Raw genomic sequence first — 20,797 nt, 5'->3', positions numbered from 1 at the left:
TTATTTTAAGGGCCTGTTCAACTGAAGGAGCAACGAGGCGTGGAATAGCTGGTGCAGAGTGCTGTCTGATGCTGTGCATAGATCTGAATATGCAACCTGAGTTGCCATCACATGTGTACATTTACAAATTGGGCGATCAGTCTGCTTTAATAAAATGTGTATGTGACGGTTGGCTTGTAGAAATTTCAAAGATTTTATTTTTTGACAGGATGCCTGCCGTTTTTCTCTCTTGACTCCCGCTTGTTTTATTCATTTTGGGGTAGTTGCCAATTAGACCCAATTGGTAAGTATAATTAATGGACAACATGAATCTCCTCTTAAACCCCAACCAAGAAAATTAACCATAGAAATAGTAATTTCCTTTACACATTCCTAACACTATCCCTCCCTGTGACTGCTGTTTATCTCTATCTCTTCTAAAACATCCAACCACATCAGAGGTTAACTACTCTCTATTACTTATCATCCCAATAATACCACATAAGATGGAGAAGAGAGAAGTGAGCATTTATTGAAGTCCTAGTATATTCCAGGCACTGTGCTAGCATTTTCATGTATACTGTCTCTCTTAACAGTCACAAAAACCCTTCAAAGTAGGAATTATTATCTACCTTCTTTATAGTTGATGAAATGGCATCTCAGGGTAGTTAAGCCCTTGTTTTATTATCCACTTAGTGGCACAGCCAGGTGCAAACCTAGGCTGATGGGATTCCAAAATTGTTGCTCTTTTTGCCCCATATAAGGAAGCATTATTTCATCTAAAAGGACCTTTCTCTAAAATGTTGTTACCTTGGAGGGTTTAGGGGTCATGATTTCACTCAACAACTGTTTGAACATGAAATCTCTGTCAGGCGTGGGTTGAACATTGATCCAGTTGGGGTTAAGCATTGGCAGAACTTTTGGGTGGAGGGATTGTGGTTAGTGGCAAGATGGTAGGGGAATTCACAGGAACAGGATCAGGAAGAAGTAGGATGGGGTGGTGGCATGGGCGGCAGGGGTGAAGACAAATTGAGGAGTTCCTGGTCGTGTGCCCATGGCTACAGTCTTTCTTCATGTGACTCGTGGACTTCCCTTTGTCATCCTATGCCTGAGAATATATGAAGGAGGCTGGGAAGGCAAAGGGACGTTCAATTGTCATCACCGGCATCTTTTTTGATCATTGCACCATCATCCAATACATTGCGGGTAACCATGACATGAATTTTCCATCACTGAGCTCATAACTATTCCATGAGATAAATAACAAGTAAAAGTTATAGCAGAACTTCATCCGGGGAGCCCTGAAAGTAGGAAGCAGTGAATTTAGATTCTCATAGACTGATAGCCCTGGATTCAAATCAAGTGACCTGAAAAGGATGTTAAACTTCCTCTGAGCAGCTTACATATACATCAGGAACATCTCATTGTCTTCCTTGGATGCTCTAACATGTTCAGCCTCATCATTGAAAATTATTACTACTGGCAGACTCAACCATTCAAGGAGAAGACCATCCAAAATACATGATCAGCTAACTGTGGACTGTAATAACTTGCCATTTTCTTGATGCTGTCAACTGAATGTTGTTTGAAGTTTTCTTTGACTTTTAAAGAATTTTCCCTTCAAAGAATAGGTTGTGTGAAGAAGACAGTTACAGTTTAGATATCTGCCCTCTGTTCATCTTATAAAATGACTTGACGGAAGTTAGCTGTGACGCTGAACTGTTTGCCATGCTTCTTAATGAGAAGTCATTTTGTCAGTCAAGATAATCACGGAGTTAAAAGAATAATATTGAAGGAATAGAACACATTTTAGTGAAACCTGTTTCTTGGTATTTGCCTGTCTCATTTATCTGACTTATTTTCCAGTTTGAGCTAGGAGCACTGTCTTTTTTAGGAAAGACCTCATTCCACATTGGAACTGTCTATTCTGGGACTGGGACAGTTCCCGTCAACAAATGAGTCTGAACTGGGGAACTGACCACCATTCTAATAAGATCTACTAGGTTCTCTTAAATGTAGGAAAGGATGCTGAGATCGCCTTTCAGATTAGAAAGATTTGGGTTGGAAATATTTGACTGACATTTTGGTCTGAGTCAGCAACATTTCCTTTTACTGGCAAAACTAACAGCTTCCTCTGATGATAACATAAACCTCCTTGATGGAACTCAGTCTTTTCCTCCTTTCACGGCTGATTGGAAGACCTTGCATATCTTTTCATCTGTTTTTCCAGCTTTCTTCTCCTTCCTAACACCTGTGGACCTTATGTCCCACCCATTCCAAGCTACTTGCAATTTCTCTTAAGTGACATACCCTGTTGGATGTGTTTTTGTCCCATTTTGACATTTGTGGAAATTCCAGCCTTTCCCAACTCTACTTACTGGCAAAATTCTACACTCTTAAATCTCAGCTTGAAAATCTTCTTTTCTCTGAAATCCTATCAGAACCCCCCAAACCCGAGACACACACACACACCCCCAAGTGATTGTCTTAGACTCAGCTGTTTACCACATAACCCACGTTCCCACAGCACTCCATAAACCTGTGTTATAGCACAGCCTCTTTGACAGAGTGGTTGTCTGTTTGTGTGTACCCCTTCCCCATCACCTGCAGATTGTGAGCTCCCTGTGAGCAGAGCCTGAGTCATCCTCACTTTTGTCATCATGCAAAGCTAGCACAGTGCCTGGCCCATGTAGGTAGGTGATCAATAAATTATTATAAACATCAATATTTGATTTTCTGGCCTTATTTTAACTCTCATTTCTAGCCTGTTGTAAAAATATAATAGACATGTTTAGAAACTACAAGCTATATAGAAAGGACACATAATAAAACAGTAATACCTAAACTCAGGGAGGATAAATAAATAGAAATGTGTACAGGCAGAGACCATCATGCATACTTCCAACTATCATGGGCATAAAAGCATTTATTCTGGAAATTTGACTGTGTTTCTGTTGACTCGTGCTTGTGGTTAAATCATTTCTGTCTTGTGGATTTAGATAGTCTTAGGATATACATATTTGTGATAACCAGTGCCAACATGGCTTCATTATTTCCACTTACATAGAAACAGAAATAAGTATTGATTTTTCCCCACTTACCTAAAATGATAATTGCCCACGGCTGCTTTTCAGTCTAGATTAGTATCAACCATTCAGTAGAAATGTGTAGTTAACTTTAGAAAGTTAGACAAACATAAAATAGATAGGAAAACTTGTGCTGACTGATTACTTTTCTGCCATAATCAACAATTTTACAGTGGGATATAATTGGAGAAAATAAGGTATCTCACTAGGGGGTCTTTAAAAAAGGCAGGCTGAGATTTTAATTCACTAGTGGCGGATCAGGCTAGAGAACTTGTCATAAGACCTTTCAAAGCCCCTTCTCAGGATTTAAAATAATTTACCCACCTTTTCAAAATAGTGTTTGGATCATTTCAAGCCATTTAAACTAGTGGATAGAAGTCTATATTTAATATAGACTTGGAAAATGACTAGAAATAGTACTCCCAAGATGTCAGTTATAAAGCTGTTGTAAGTTTTAACAGAATAAAATAAATCTTTTAACTTAAACTTGTAGCTGAAGATCATTAACCCCTGAAAAATATGAGAAAAATAGAGATGTTATGCCCTCATTTTGGCCAAATAAGCAAGCAGCTTTTTTTGTATTTTTGGCATCCATCGCTGAGGCAAACAAGCACTCTTACCCCTCACTGAACAGGCTGTCCCTGTTCTGCAAGGAGGCCAGATTTCACAAGCCGTGCAGTCCCACATGCCACAACCCTGCAGGCAAACACTCAAGTCCTAAATCCCAGGCAGAGGAATCAACAGATCTTGTTGGCTAATGAGCCTTGGCATCTCTGGGTCCACATGTGTTCTCTGGCCAATTCCTGGTGGAATGAGGCAGGTGCACCTTTGCTAAAACAGTGAGGCGGGGGGGTGGTGAAGATTAAAGAGTCAGCTTTTCTGGCCATCAGACGAATCTGAGCTGAGCCCTTCCTCATTAGCAGCATTTCTTTCACCCAAAAGAACAACACAGGAAGTGAATATTGACTCTGTTGCACATCAGAATTTAATATGAAGTCATGGGGGAGTTTGGGGAGAAGTGGAAAGTTCACTTCACCCTGTATGTCCTTCTATCCTGTTTTCTTGGTATGCGTGGAACAGGGTTTGTTTTGTTCCATTGATTTATTTGTTTCCATTTTCAAGTAATAAGAACTGTTGTTGGGTGTATGAATTATTGTTCATAAAGTTGGGCATGTAAGGAATGTCACATAATAGTTTTCTTTAATTCGAATAAATCCAAGTCCCCTTTCCAGCTAGTTTTGGTAAATTTAATCTTTATCTATTATGTCTCTCCTACACTCTCTCTCTTTCCCTTCCCTCCACCTCCCTCCTTCCCTCTCCCTCTCCTTCCCTCTCCCTCTCCTCTCTCTCCCCTCTCTCCTCATACCTCTTGCCTCTACCCTTCTCCCCTCCTGCTTCCTCTCTCTCTCCCTCCCCCATCTTCTCTCTCCCCCTACATCTCTCCCTCTTTCTTCTCATCTCTCCCCTCCCCACCCCACTCTCCCTTCTCTCTCTCCCCCTACCCCTCCTCTCTAATGCTTATGGTGTACCAGGAGAGTTGAATAAGAGCCTCTTAACCTCCCTCAGCCAAGGTGACCAGTGGTAACAGTGACTGTCCAAGCCTCTTTGGTCCCAGGTGGAAGGCTCTGGTGCTCCCTGGCTGAGGAAAGCCAGCAGCATCTTTGCTGAAGCTGGCATCCCCATGCCCAGGGCTCTGCCGACCCAGACTCAGCTCCCCAAGGCACACTTCACAGCAGCCTTGTCAGACCAGAAGTCTGTGCCAATCCCGCCCTTATGGAGCTTACATTTGGGTGGAAGGTGACAAAAAACAAATAAATAAAATACATAGTGTATTTCATAGTGAAATGTGCTGGGGAGAGAGAAAGAGAGAGAAAGCAGAAAGGGGAGTACAGGGAAGGGGCTGCAAATATCAGTAGAATGAGAGGAAGACTCCCCGAAAAGGAGACATCTGAGTAAAGACTCGGCAGAAGTGCGGGAGAAATCCATGTGATGTCTTAGGGGAAACCATTTCCAGCTGGGGAATCAGCAATAAAAAGGCACAGAGGTGGGAACGTGAGCAACACATTTGAGGAGCATCAGGAAGCCTGTGTGGTCATATGGATGAAAGAGGAGGAAGGGAGTTGGAGAGGAGGCCAAAGAGGGAACAAGAGCCAGAGAGGACAGAAAGACCTATGACTTTCACATTCACTCTGTGGCAAATGGAACTTGTAGAGTTTTGAGCAAAGGAATGGTCTTGTATGTTTCAACAGAATTGCTGTACCTGCTGAGTTGACAGTCATCCAAATTGGCAGCAGGAATGACATCAGAAAAGCCAGCCAAAATGACAATAATCCAGACAAAAGTCAGGGGCGGCTTAGACTAAGGGTGGCAGCAGTTGAGGAGGTGAGAAGTGGTCAAATTTGAGCTGTGATTTGAAGGTAGAGCAGGCAAGATTTACCATAAGAGTGGATATGGGGTATGGCTCCAGGTTTGGGGGGCTGATCAGCTAGAAGAATAGAGTTGCTGTTTCCCAAGTAGAAAAGACTGTGAGGGTGGGGATGGTGGGGATGAGACAATATCAGGAGCTTAACTTGGACATATCAGATCTGAGATGCTTCATAGCATGTGTGGAGACTGAAAGAGAAGCACAGTTATGTGAAACTCAAGTTTGGTGGAGATATTTGGCCTGGATTCATAAAGATGGAAGTTGTCCATGTGTTGATGGTATGGGAAACCATTTAGTGGATGAGATCACCAAGACAGTGTGTGAGGAGAGGACAAGACAGAGAGAATCAAGAACCAAGGTTTAAGACAGTCCTTCTATAAGCAAAGGAGATGAAGGAACTGCTTCTTAAGTGAAAGGGAAACCAGAGATGAATGCTATTTGGAAACCAAGCAAAGAACATATTTCCAAGAGGAAGGACCGACCAACCATGTCAACTTCTATTGACAGGACAAGTAAGAAGAGACCTGGGGACTGATCATCAGGAATGTTGCCAGTCATTCCTGGCAACAAAATATGAATTAACTAATAACTCAATTATTATTGACTTTTCAGCAAAGTACCAAGTAGAGAATATATTAAGTATAGATGAATAATTTCCAGCAGTTCAGTGAAACTCCTGTTGAATTAGAGTGAAGTGCTGAGCCATTGGATTTTAAATAGTTGGTTGTAGGGGCTGAATTGCAAGAAGAGTACCTACTTTCCAGTGTAGGCAGTAGTCTACCAACCATGTGCAGCTGATACAGAGAACGTATGTCAGTGCTTTGCTGACATAGGTCTCCAACTTGGTTGGTTTCTCATTGATCATAGGCATACTTGGACTTAGCAAACTAACAGATGTTGCCTTATATGAATCATTTTTAACATTAGTTACTCAAAGGTTGGCAAGCTATGGCCTGTAGGCCAAAACGAGCACGTTATTTACCTTGTAAACAGAGCTTTATTGGAACATAGCCAGGTCAGTCCTCCTTCTTTCCTGTACCATCTCAGGCTGCTTTTGTGCTGTAGTGGCAGAGTTGATCACTTGCAACAGAAATCACCTGGCCTGCAAGGCTGAAAACATTTGCTGTCTGGCCTGTTATAGGAAAAGTTTGCAGACTCCTGTTTAGACTTTAATAGACTATTGGAAATATAACAAGGACATTTCAGTACTACTGCAGGGGCTTTCATGTTAATTTACTCCAAGGGGCACATCTTAGATTTCACTTCTTTTCAAAGGCCAGAGTCTCCACTCCCTGCACTGTGAAGACAGTAGTTGTCAAAGTGTGGTCCCTGGACCAGCAACAATAGCATCACCCAGGAACTTGTTAGAAATGTACATCCTCAGGCTTCCCTTGTGGATCAGCTGGTAAAGAAACGCACATCCTCAAGTCCCATTCTAGACCCACTGATCAGAATGTATTTTAGCTGATCCTCGAGGTGATTCTGGAGCATGCTAGGTTTGATAGCCATCCTGCTAGAGAAGGCACTAATGGTAAGAAGAGCCAAGAACTGAAAAATGGGCATTTCCACCCACCCTTTCTTGTGATAATTTTCAGTGCACAAACTAGTTCTTTGCACATTAGAATCAGGGTTTTAAGAGCAGTCCTTTGAGTGTCACACTCTTTTATATATATATATATAAAACATTAGGATAACCCTAAAGTGCTAACCCTAATAAGTTAGCACTTATTATTGCAGTCAAATGACTCTTCATGGCAACAGTAGTAATAAGCCAAGTGGCTGCTGCTGCTGCTAAGTCGCTTCAGTCGTGTCCGACTGTGCGACCCCAGGGACGGCAGCCCACCAGGCTCCCCAGTCCCTGGGATTCTCCAGGCAAGAACACTGGAGTGGGTTGCCATTTCCTCCTCCAAGCCAAGTGGCTACTTCCCACCAACCTGACAGAGTAGGATAATGAGGTTAACCACCTCCAGTGATTAAGGACCCAGAATACCCCTGCATGCCCCTAGGTTTTGACTATATCCGATTTCTCATCACGATACCCCAGTGTGCATAAGAGATTGAATGTAATGAGGCATTTATTTATAAGAGAGAAAAGAAGTGATTTATTTCCAGCACCAACAAGGATATGCTAGAACATGAGAAAAACTTTAAATTGATCATTTCCCCCTAAAGGATTTATGCAGGTGCTGCTGATATTGTTGTTGCTATTTTCCTTTGCTTAATGATCTAATCCTCCCTTGGAGCTTGTGTCTAGAGGAAGAAATATCTCTGATAATGAACAGCTGTGCTTTATTTAGATGGCACTAGAAACTGGATCTCAGGAATCAGGGAGGGGCAACTAGTGAGTCGTGGCTTTTGTAAGCCAGGAAGAGGCAAGCAAAGAAACAGTGAATAAACTCAGGCTCCTTTCTAAATATCTGAAATTGGCATCTGTTTTAAAAAATCTGCTAGAACTTCATTTGAAACCTTAGAGAGATCATATGTATAGGTTTGTCCAAAACTAAATAGTTCTGGTTTTCATCCCCCAGAAATGATTAATGATGACCTCTTCATTTACGAGAACGCCCTGGTTTTTGTATGATAAATTACATAGTCACCATAGTGAGAGACAAGCCAAGTAGAATGCAGAGTGCAGGCTCTGAATTTCCTAACAGACCTCTGTTTGAAACCCTGTTCAGACTTGTAATTTGCTCTCAATGCCTCCATTTAACTGTAAAATGTGGATGATAATACCTCTATCATAGAGTTGGTGAGCAAATTGAGTGAGCATGTACAATCTGCCTGGCTGAGTGCCCAGCAACTGGTGGGTGCTCTAGCTCTAGCTGCTCCTTCACCTGTGGGGGAAAGAGCCTTCAGTCAGTTGGCTGAGTAGACTTCACTACATATAGTCATTCACTGCAACCCAGAAATTCATAAGCACCTTGTTTGGGCTCCATTTTTTGATAAGCTTTTTAAAATCTGTGGCAGTTGTTGTTTCCTTTTAAGGAACTATAAGGACATTAAGGAAAAATTGTCTTCAGAAAAGGCTTTATTTGCATTTGAAAAATAAGATCATGCTCACAAACTTGAACCAGAGGCTCAAATTTGTTAAATGCTGCTTCAAAATGAATGCCAGAAACAGAAATAACAGCATTGTGATTCATGATGTTGGACCTTGAGGAAGTCCAGTAAATTATAACTCACTCTTGACAGGACAAGATTCAAATTGAGAGTTGAACACTAGAGTCAAGCAGATGGAGATCAAAATATCACTTTTATTAATGATGAAGTAGTTGGAGATAATGACTTAGTGTGAGGGCCAAATGGGTTTGCCTGCTTACTTCAGCCCATAGGCAGCCAACCAGAGAAGAAAATTGGGTCTACAGAAACAACTTTACTAATATCACTGACAGGCACTGGTCCATGGAGGAAAAGGAAAAAAGATGATAAATCCTCCTCACCGAAAGACTTTTCAACCAGGTTGCTGCTGCTGCTGCTAAGTAGCTTCAGTCGTGTCTGACTCTGTGCAACCCCGTAGACGGCAGCCCACCAGGCTCCCCCATCCCTGGGATTTTCCAGGCAAGAGTACTGGAGTGGGGTGCCATTGCCTTCTCCTCAACCAGATTACTCAATTATATATGTGGAGATGAGTAAGAGAAGGACAGAAGGCTAGATGAGTCACCCAAATGGAGCTCCCTCCTCATGGAAACTTGAAACCAGAAGAAAGAAGGTTCCCCATGACACTATCACCATTTTCTCACTGAGAATTTACTAACAGTCAAGTTTTGATCAGATTGAGCACATTATCTTTTGGAAAAGATGCCAGATAATCAAATAAAAATGTATTGCTTTTCCCAACTGCTGGTCAGAAATTGAATTAAATATCAATATTAAATCCCAAATAATCAGTACCCTTCCATTGTCTCATACATGATAATAGCAGTCAGTTATCTTAATAACTACAATAACTTGGGTGGTAAATGAAGGTCACTCCTGGTCTACAGCTGCATAGCTGCTAATATGTATCCATCACGTCAGAGACAGAATTAGGTTTCCGCTTTAGTCATATAGTTCCCTATTCATCTCAGCCAGAGGAAGTAATAACTATTATGGACATTCTTCCAGCAAGGGGAAGAGTGTAAACCTTGCATCCTTTTACCCAGTGGCCAGGACATGTTGTCATTCTGCTGCTGCTACTGCTAAGTCGTGTCAGTTGTGTCTGATTCTGTGCTACACCATAGATGGCAGCCCACCAGGCCCCAGCGTCCCTGGGATTCTCCAGGCAAGAACACTGGAGTGGGTTGCCATTTCCTTCTCCAATGCATGAAAGTGAAAGTGAAGTCGCTCAGTCGTTTCTGACTCTTCCCGACCCCATGGACTGCAGCCTACCAGGCTCCTCTGTCCATGGGATTCTCCAGGCAAGAGTACTGGAGTGGGCTGCCGTTGCCTTCTCTGTGTTGTCACTCTAGCTAGGTCCAATTCTGAGAAATAAGTAAGAATCTGGACTCTTCCAAATTTAATCCAGATGGACAGCCAAACTGTGAGCACTCATCCAGGTTACTGAGCATGTTCTCGTCTAGGTCTAACCACCACTGAGGCCAATGGTAAAAGCCTGTGAAAGAACACCAGGGACCATTTAAATGGCTGTCATCTCTATTTCAGCAGTTTTCATCAATAGTATAGAGATATGACACTCAGTCTCTTTACAACAACCTATTTAGTTAGTCACTTCTTTTCAGGTGTGCTAGCCCCAAGGTATGGAGAAGAAAATGGCAACCACTCCAGTACTCTTGCCTGGAAAATACCATGGACAGAGCGGCCTGGTAGGCTGCAGTCTATGGGGTCACTAAGAGTCGGCACGACTGAGCAACTTCACTTTCACTTTCATGCACTGGAGAAGGAAATGGCAACCCACTCCAGTGTTCTTGCCTCTGGAGAGTCCCAGGGATGGAGGAGCCTGGTGGGCTGCCGTCTGTGGGGTCGCACAGAGTCGGACATGACTGAAGCGACTTAGCAGCAGCAGTAGTCCCAAGGTATAGACCCTAGGCATTGTACTTTCTAATTTTGTTTTATTTCACAAGCATTTATTTGAACTGCCTTCTAAGTGTGGGGCACTGTAGAAACTAGAATGTTGTCTCTGTCCCAAAGAGTTTACAATAGTGAATGAAACTTTCATTAAAGCAAAACAGAATTTTTAAAATGCCAAAGGATATGTAGAAAAATAAAAAACTAAACAATGGGACTACAAGGAATGAATAATTAATATTGCCTCAGGGAGTTAGGAACGGCCTCAGGAATTAGTAAAATTTGAACTGGACTTGGAAGATTGAGTTAGAGTTTATAAGGGTCCACAATAAATAGCACCTGTCTTCCTCATCCGAGTTCTAAACACTTTGAGAAATAAAAGAAGTAGTTGATGGAACACAGAATATCATTTTTAGTTGAGGGACAAGTTAGCAGACATGACTTTTAGACTATTGACCAAGTGGGTTTATTGACTCACCAGCATTATGCAGAATTCCACAGTAAGCCTTCATCCCCCATCCACTGCACACATCCTCAGGGCCAGTACTGGAGGAGTTGGGAGATGTTGGGTTTCCTGCAGGCAAGAAGATGCCAAGAGAAAGAAGAGTGAGCAAATCCAATTATTCTTCTTCAATTTACCAAGTGAGTAAAAGAGCATAGGAAACCCAAGGATGAGTTTAGGAAAAGTTCCTCCTCATGAAATCTAGAGTAGGGAGAGATAATCCTCTCTGAAAATTAGGATAGCTAAAGAGAAATTTTGGAGAAGGCAATGGCACCCCACTCCAGTACTCTTGCCTGGAAAATCCCATGGATGGAGGAGCCTGGTAGGCTGCAGTCCATGAGGTCTCGAAGAGTCGTACATGACTGAACGACTTCACTTTCACTTTTCACTTTCATGCATTGGAGAAGGAAATGGCAACCCACTACAGTGTTCTTACCTGGAGAATCCCAGGGACAGGGGAGCCTGGTGGGCTGCCGTCTCTGGGGTCGCACAGAGTCGGACACGACTGAAGCGACTTAGCAGCAGCAGCAGCAGCAAAGAGATATTTTAAAATAATCCTAGATGGAGGATAGAGAAGATAGTCTAGATGAGACTAGAATCAGAGTGAACAGAAAGTTCTGGAGAGATGAGGCTGTGAATAAAGATTGGGTCCAGCATACAGGGAGCCTTGTCTGTCATGCAAAATGATTTGGACCTTTATCTATAAGCATTGGGAACCCACTGAAGATTAGTAACAGAGAAGACTATTTACAGATGATAACTAGCAGTTATGTGATGTTTGTTGAAGAGGCAGAGAAATCAGAAAGCAATCTCAGTAGTCCAAGGAAAACTAAAAAGCACAGAAACTGGGCATTGGTATAATTCCTGATTTCATGAGGGCTTCCCTCATAGCTCAGTTGGTAAAGAATCCACTTGCAATGCAGGAGACCCCGGTTCAATTCCTGTGTTGGGAAAATCTCCTGGAGAAGGGAAAGTCTACCCACTCTAGTATTCCAGCCTGGTGAATTCTGTGGGGTTGCAAAGAGTAGGACATAACTGAGTGACTTTCATTTCACTTCACTTCCTGATTTCATGAGAATTTAAATCAGATTGGAGTGCCTTGAAATCAGACTGAGGGAAACTTGTTTATATCATAAAAGATTTGAAAATTTCTATGGAAATAATTACATTGTTGTCTAATCTATGAGCAATCAAGATATACTTGAGGAGATTCAGTATCTTGCCTTCCTTCTGTACCCAAATTTTAGTGAGCAACTACCGCATGTAGAACACTATCTGATATGCTGTGGATACAAAGATTAACCGACCTAGAGAGAAAAGAGATGTCCAAACTTGGAATTTAATGAGAGATATGGAGAAGGCAATGGCACCCCCACTCCAGTACTCTTGCCTGGAAAATCCCATGGATGGAGGAGTCTGGTAGGCTGCAGTCCATGGGGTCGCTAAGAGTCGGACACGACTGAGGGACTTCACTTTCACTTTTCACTTTCATGCATTGGAGAAGGAAATGGCAACCCACTCCAGTGTTCTTGCCTGGAGAATCCCAGGGACGGGGGAGCCTGGTGGGCTGCCGTCTCTGGGGTCGCACAGAGTCGGACACGACTGAAGTGACTTAGCAGCAGCAGCAGCATATGAGGTACTATGAGAATTTTTTCTTTTATAACAAAATAGTTTGTTGACAAATTTATAAAGAATATCCATTGGCATGGGCTTCTTAAAAAAATAAACACTATAAGAACACACAATGAGAATAGTTAGTTCTGCCTGGTGGGGGGTGAAAGGGGGGCATAAGGTAGACTTGTCTTTGAACCTGGGAACTGCAGGATGCATGTAAGTTCTCCAGAAAGAGTAAGTTAAGAAGAATATGCCTCAAAGGGAGAATAAAACTTTTCACATTTAGACCAGGGAGAAGTAATTGCAGACTCCTTCAAATGATGCAGAGAGATTTTTAAAAATTATTTTGGAAGGGCAAATTAATATGCCATTTTGCCATTACCAGCAATATTTTCCTTTCTCTTACCATTTCCCTCTCCTACCCAGGTATGCCCTGCACTGTGGGCTAGGTCTGTCCATGTTTTTTCAATTCATAATTCCCCTGGCTGCTCTGCTGCTTACGAATTCTGCCAAGAAGCCAATGGAACTTGTACAAGCTGTGGACTTGGTTCCTGGCACATTTATAGGGGAGTGTGGGCAAAGAATTAAAAAGTAAAATGAGTTAGAACCACTTTGATTACCTTATATTTGAGAAGGCAAGGAATGCCTTTTGATGTGGCTTTTGAACAGAGCAGAAACTAGGAAGGCTATTGCTTTGTTTGAGTGAGTTTCCTTGTAGACTTAGATCAATTACATTAAAACATTCAGCCTGCAAACAATGGCCTCAAAGAAAATAATGCTGGCGCTCTCCTTTTATGAAAGTAATACTTGCCTTATAGCCTTTGGGATTGGCTGTTCCCTTGCTTTTGAAATGATTCACATGGGATGTTGTTTGGATGTCCTAAAAACATACAGACATTAATAGCAGAACATTTCAGTCAGAGCTATCTGGCCATGAGAGGATAACTGTTTTCCATTGACTAAGTCAAAAGCTAAGTTTGTTTATTAGCATTTAATATCCTTGAAATCAACTTATGGGTTCTGTTCCTTGGCATTTACATCTCTATCCAACCCACAGAATTTGAAAGACTTAAGTTGATTGAATCACTGAGGAGAAGCCCCTTGGTAGAAAGCATTTGGGGAATGACACGAAAGATCACCTACACCAAAGCAGAGACTTCTAGTGTTTTGGATACAAGATAAAGGAATTGGGCTTCCTAAGCATATTATTGGTCTGCATGAGAGAATATTCAGACTTCAGAAAAGTGTGTTTCAAATTATTTGTCTGAGCATTCTTTTGGTTTAAATACATAAAGTACATTTATCTTCATGAATCATTTATACATTTAAAGTAGAAACCTTTTATGCACCTAATAAATATAAATAAGAATCTTTACTGTTGTGTTTGTTTAACCACATAGTTCTCAGTAAGTGCCAGGCTCTGTTCTATGTACTTTACAAATAGCTCAATTTATCACTCTAAACAACCCTATGAATTGTATGCCAACTCTGTGTACTAGACGTGTGTAGAATTCTAAAATATATTTTTGGTTTATCAATTCATATCAAGATGCATTTCTGCATAATTCCAGCTACCATGTTAGCAGTTTTGTGTAAACATATTGTCAAAGTTTTTAGTAGTAAGGGGGTAAAATAGAAGAGAGTGACCCATGCTGAGCCGGAAAGTGGGGGTCAACAGGAGGCAGCAGATAAGCGAAGGTAGAGGCAGTTGTGGAACTGAGAATCAGAGGTGGAGATCAGGACAGGACAGGTTCAGCCCAGTTCCAGACAGGATCCTGTGATCTAAAGAAAAGTGTCATCTGAGAGAGTGAGACAGGGCCAGGCTTCCAGAGTGTAGGGCTGGGATGGTGGTGCTGTTGCATGACAAAGTGCTTCCAGAAAACTTCACTGAAATCAAGGCAGAACCCCAGTCTTGGGGCCCACATTGCCAGGGAGGGAGCAAGCAATGCCCCTGCCTAGCTGGCTTGTAGAAGAGAGTGCCCCTCTCCAGGAGTCAAGGGTATTCAGAGTGTGTGATCACTGTCTCTGCCTTTGGACTTAGAACTCTTGGAAAGCCATCTAAATCCCGTCTGCTGTTGGAGTGAAGTTCCTTGATAGACCTTGTGAGTGAGAGAAGCAAAGGAGTCACCATGACTGGTGATCAGGCTTCCCACATGAGCATCAGTTATGCTCTAAAACGAAGGCCTACCTGACACCGTGTAGATGGTATGCTTACACCCAAGTTAGGCTTGAATATTGCCTCTTAAAACCCTACCTCAAAAAAAAGAACCTCTTCCATCCCCAATTTTTCTTTTACAAAGGACCCCCAACTACTGTCTCCTGCCAGGGTCCTCACACTGAGAAAAGAGCATCTGAGGACTTTCAATATAGTTAAGGACAGGCAAAGGTGAAGACTAGATCAAATGTCTAACAGTGAAGCATCTTGTTGCATGTGATTTTCTTCTGACTTCTTAATAATTTGTGCCGTATTTTATATTTCCAAATAATTTTCTAAGCATCCATTTAGGTGCAGAATTATAGTGACAAAAAAGTGTAATAATAATGATACATGACATTGGTTTGAACTGGAATTCGCATTTACCAATTGAGTATATGGTCAGGATTTGTTAAAACAAATGGGTTTATTACCCATTTCCAAGTAAGATCAGGCACATTCCAATTATAGTTCTGTTCTCTTGGATAGATAATGTATTCTATCTCCAAAACATGAAGGCAGTATCTAAAACATCTGCTTCCTTTGAAGACTGAAGAGACATTCTAGTTAAAATGAGGTGCGTTTTTTTATATCATCCCTAGATATTTTCTTGGGCTCATGCTGCTCCTTAGTAGCTCAGAGATTTCCAATCATGTTTATTTTGGGGAAAAAAAGCATATTAAAATATTATTTTCTGTAGAGTAATATTCTACAGTTATACCTGAATATTCATGTTCTGGTAAACTTCCTAATTGTAAGAAGCACCTTAAACTTAATAACCAAGAATAGCATCGAGTGTTGTCAAATATAGCTGATTACCAGCTTTATTTAATTTTCACAAATCCATCCCAGAATTTCCAGACCACAGAAGAGTTGCATTAAGGGTAGCAAAAACCTAATTCTAAAACTATTCAATACTTATAAAAAGCTGTAGTGTTATGCAAACTTCAGTCACTATTTCTCAAGTAGGCAGTATACTGGTGCCTATTAAAATCAGGTAGATACTAATAGCTTAACTGCTTCTTCTCCCATCACTACAGTAATTGTTGCCACCCACCCCACCCCCCAATCTGTATAAAGTTCTGTTTGTAAACTACAAGACCTTAGTGGCTTAGTGAGTTTATCACCCCTTTATAATCCAAATATAGGAGACAGTGACCAGTATATCTATTGGTTGAGTCAACCATTGAATCCAAGACCAGACTATTCAAATGAGAAGTTGGATAAAGAGGATCTGTTCAGTGCTTTTTAATAATGTACAGATTTTACTAATATAAATTTAAAATTGTGCAGCATAAACTATATTGACAAACTCTCACTATGTGCATACTTTCAAAGCATATGAATTCTCTTGACAAACTTCTGAATCATTAAGAATCACATAATCCCAGAACTGGCAAGGCCAGTGAGTTAACTGTGTCCATGTTACTGCTAAACAGTTTTATCTGGTAAACAGAAATGTCTACCCAACCCTGTCTTGGTCTCAAAGTGACTAAGATCTTCAAGAAGTCATCTCTCATGTAAAGTTTCAAGCTTCTTTTCTAAATGACCTATATTATAATGATCACATGATGTGTGGCTTTGGTCACTGACTTAATATCAATCTTCTATGTGCCATCATTATGTAAATAATAAACTGTTTTCCAACAAAAAATACAGTATTCCTTGAGCCCATTGTCATTTTAGGTCATATACAGTAAGGTTGACAGTAAACCAAAGGATTAATTTAGTTGGATCAAAATTCTAGTTGTCCAAGAATTTCACTACAGTACACCAAATACTTTTACATGTGGCTGAACTGATCATAGATTATAGTCTCATGTCAATAGAAAGGGGAAAAAACTCTTTTGGAATTTTAAGACGTTCTTCTATCCCTTCCACCTCCCTTATTCACAGTACCCAACCTGGTCTTTGTTTAGTGCCAATTTTGACAACATTTGAATTATTGGTAGCCCAGGCTGAACTGCATAGCAGGTATAACAAAATGAGACAAAAGTCTAAAAGATTATCTTCTGCAAAGAACCATTAATTGGGGCTCAGTTTATAATTTAAAAGCCCTGGGTCAACCTGGAATCCTCTAGATTGCTAAGTCCATTACTCAAGCTCACATTTTTTTATAGGCTATAATGCTTCTAGTTCCAAAATTACAAAAACTATAAAGAGTGTGGCAAACATCTTGCCTCTTCTTAATTAAGCAACATTGTGTTGCTCTAAAATTAAATTCTAATGGAAATCTCTAAGAAGTTCTTGGTTCTGGTAGAAAATGAAAAATTATTATTATCAAGTAAGGAATTAACCTACTTTCACCAAAACCAAAAGAGCAAGTATTGACCAAAAAAAGTCTCTGAGGGACCTAGATAAAATGAGAACTTTTTGGTAATAATAAAGGTTGTATTTTTTAAAAACTATAAATCTAAACTGCTTTTTATGAATGGTCAGTCAGTAGTTTCAGATGAGCAAGTACATTTGTGAAGCTCTTCATAGTAATTATATTATTTCCTTTGTGGGCATAAATTGGTAGTGGTCCTTATGAATCCAGTGGGTCTTCAGTGAATTCTCAAAATGCTTTCTTTATTTCACTAATAAAAATATACCATTCTTGATATTTTAAAAAGCTTTTTTCTTTACTAATGAGGTCATATGCTACAGATTTATAAAATTTATTTTATCTAGAGACTTTTAAAATGTCCCTTATCCAAAATACCATTTAGAAAAGAAAGTGTGAATGGAAGAAATAAAGAAAAACAAGGAAAAGAGAAAGACATGAAGGATAGGAGGAGAAATAAACTATAGACAGTGGGAAGTTTGGTTAATCAATATAACTGGACAGTAACAATGTGATACAGTTTCCCCAGACTACTGTTTTGTCTGAAAACCTTTTCTAGAACCTGTCTCAGATGCCTCAATGTGTTTCATCAGTTAAGTTCAGTTGCTGAGTTGTGTCTGACTCTTTGTGACCCCATGGACTACAGCATACCAAGCTTCCCTGTCCATCACCAACTCCCTGAGCTTGTTCAAATTCAAGTCAATGATGCCATCCAACCATTTCATCCTCTGTCATCCCCTTCTTTTCCTACCTTCAATCTTTCCTAGCATCAGGGTCTTTTCTAGTGAGTCAGTTCTTCACATCAGGTGGCCAAAGTATTGGAACTTCAGCTTTAGCATCAGTCCTTCCAATGAATATTCAGGACTGATTTCCTTTAGGATGGACTGGTTTGATCTCCTTGCAGTCCAAGGAACTCTCGAGAGTCTCCTCCAACACCACAGTTCAAAAGCATCAATTCTTCGGCACTCAGCTTTCTTTATAGTCCAACACTCACATCTATACATGGCTACTGGAAAAACCATAGCTTTGACTAGACAAACCTTTGTCAGCAAAGTAATCTCTCTGCTTTTTAATATGCTGTCTAGGTTGGTCATAGCTTTTCTTCCAAGGAGCAAGCATCTTTTAATTTCATGGCTGCAATCACCATCTGCAGTGATTTTTGGAGTCCAAGAAAATAAAGTCTGCACTGTTTTCATTGTTTCCCATGTATTTGCCATGAAGTGATGGGACTGAATTCCCCTGGTGGCTCAGATGGTAAAGAATCTGCCTACATTGCAGGAGACCCAGGTTCGATAACTGGGTCGGGAAGATTCCCTGGAGAAGGGAATGGCAACCCATTCCAGTACTCTTGCCTGGAGAATTCCATGGACAAAGGAGCCTAGCAGTCCATGGGTCACAAGAGTCGGACATGACTGAGCAACTAACACTTTGACTTTCAGTGAGCTTCATAAAAGAACACAAACTGATCTCTTTGCATATATAGTGGTCCTTCAGTATCCTCGGGAGATTGGTTCCAGTCCCAGCTCCCAGATACCAAAATTGCAGATGCTCAAGTCCTTTATATAAAATGGTGCAGTATTTGCAGGCAGCCTATGCACATCCTGCAGTAAACTTTAAATCATCTCTAAATTACTTATAATACTTAATAGAAGTAAATGCTATGAAATTAATTGCCAATGCCCAGCAAATTCAAGTTTTACTTTTTGGATCTTGCTGGATTTTTTTTTTTTTTTTGACTTGCAGTTTGTTGAATTCATGGATGTGAAACTCACAGATACAGATGACCAACTGTATATCAATGTTCTTAATTTAGGTGAGGCTCTGTGAGGGTCCATTAGCAAGGTTTTATGAATAGACTTCAGGAATCCATGAACTTTTGAAACTGTATAGAAGCATTTTTGTGACTGTCCTTATGTGCCTTTGTTTTTCTTGGAAAAAGATCATTAGCTTTCATTGGAATCACAAAAGTATTCAAAGATTCTTGTCTCAAAAAAAAATAGGCTAAGGACCATTACTTTGGATCATTACTAATTATTTTATATCATTTTCTTTTCTCAGAAAAAGACAATACATGAGAGTGGGGTGCATGTGTGTGTGTGTGTATCTGTGTGTGTATTGACAAAAAAGTTTAATGTTACCATATATTGGCACATTTAATTTACACAAAGCATATTTTTAGGCATGGCCTGATTCTCTACCACCTGTAACTAAGAAAATCAAAACTGCTTTTATTTTAGGCTTTAAGGGTTTTTATAGTCTGTGGAACAAATTTTTATCTAAAGGAAATGGGAGAGAATTTGGAGTCATTAGATATATTGGATATATTCAATTTATGAAAAAATAGATAACGTTTTGATATTTTGCTCCATCTAATTTTTAGCCCTGAAATATATATATCTGAATTAATATAGTTGTTTTCTTCATTTCAGTTGCTTACAGCTTCATTTCAAATACAGGAAATACGACCATCTAAATGCTTCTATATTTCTAGGGTATAACAATTTGATTTATTGACAGATACAACTGACAGCTTATTGCTCACATTTCTGCCCATGAAAAGTGATCCTTTGCACCCACCCATGCATGTGTGTGTGCTCAGTCGCTTCAGTTGTGTCGATTCTTTGTGACGTCATAGACTGTAGCCCACCATGCTTCTGTCCATGGGATTCTCCAGGCAAGAGTACTGGAGGGGGTTTCCATGCCCTTCTCCAGGGGATCTTCCTGACCCAGGGATTGAACCGAGCTCTCCTGCATTGCAGGAGGAAGGAAAGTCACCAGGAAAGTCCCCTTTGCACCTGTGTTTCCTCTCAAAGAGAGGAGAATTTTCCAGACATCTTGCCTAGTGTCTGGTAGACTCTAGATCAGGAACATTCTAGAAGGTCCATTTTATGACTTCTTCCTCCATGAATGGCTCATAGTTGGTCTGTGAGTAGGAGTAATGATCCACGGATAGAATCAGTGCTCAAGAATGAGAATTTAGCCAATTTAGGCTAAACAGGATTTAGCCTCTCTTAGAAGATCCGAGAAATAGTGTAAATGTTATCATTTGGTATAAAACAAATGGTATGGTGTATTGTCCCTTGACATGAAACAATATGGGAGTATGTGCTGAAGAAAAGCAAAGGAGAAAACTAAATGGCATGGTACTTTGGAAATACCTTATAAAATATCTTTAAACATATGTTTATGTTTAAACATAAAATGCTTTATAAAATAACTTTTAATGTACCTTGGAAAAGAGTTTCTTTTCCAAGGCACTTTAGAATATAAATCTGTATAGGAGTGGGTATTTTTTGTGTCAGAAAATTCTCCTCAAAAAGAAGTATGCTGTATTAACATTTCAAGTTAATCTTCAACATGCCTTTCAACAAGAACTTAATCATAATCAACAGCAGTGGATAAAGTGTCTCCTTCATAGACACCAAAACAGAGCTTTAAAATGCCATTTTGTCTGAGTCCTTAGGGCTCTGGGTCAAAGGAGAACAGCATGACCTTTTACTTCCCTCTTCTTGGATTTGAGAGAGTTAATTCTCAAAAACTTTCCATCCACAGAAAACTCTGATGAGACTATGAGTCATCTCTCTCACAATTCCTTCCGGGAACAAAAAGAAATCTTGGCTTCTTGTCTTAATCAACAATTGTCATTTTCTTACATTTTTTAAATGTA

The 20,797-nt window shown here is 40.3% G+C and overlaps 1 protein-coding gene across 14 annotated transcripts in view; it reads left to right on the top strand.

Moving 5' to 3' along the window:
• The window catches only part of TRPM3 (transient receptor potential cation channel subfamily M member 3), a 612,777-nt gene that overhangs the window by 364,186 nt on the left and 227,794 nt on the right, over window positions 1-20,797 (top strand). For 6 of the 14 annotated variants that reach the window (XM_086415481.1, XM_086415480.1, XM_086415484.1 and 3 more), the window contains exon 7: window positions 209-283. The exons of the other annotated variants lie outside the window; for them this stretch is intronic. In XM_086415481.1, coding sequence (XP_086271607.1) covers window positions 209-283 — 75 coding nt within the window. The remainder of the gene's footprint in view (window positions 1-208; window positions 284-20,797) is intronic. 14 annotated transcript variants of the gene reach the window in all.

Source organism: Bos grunniens, chromosome 8 (genome assembly GCF_055505025.1).
Source record: "Bos grunniens cultivar Pamir isolate PY7600 chromosome 8, Bosgru_T2T1.0, whole genome shotgun sequence".
Lineage (NCBI taxonomy): Eukaryota > Metazoa > Chordata > Mammalia > Artiodactyla > Bovidae > Bos > Bos grunniens.
The sequence above is the reverse complement of the archived record's forward strand: the minus strand, read 5'-3'. Positions and strand labels throughout refer to the sequence as shown.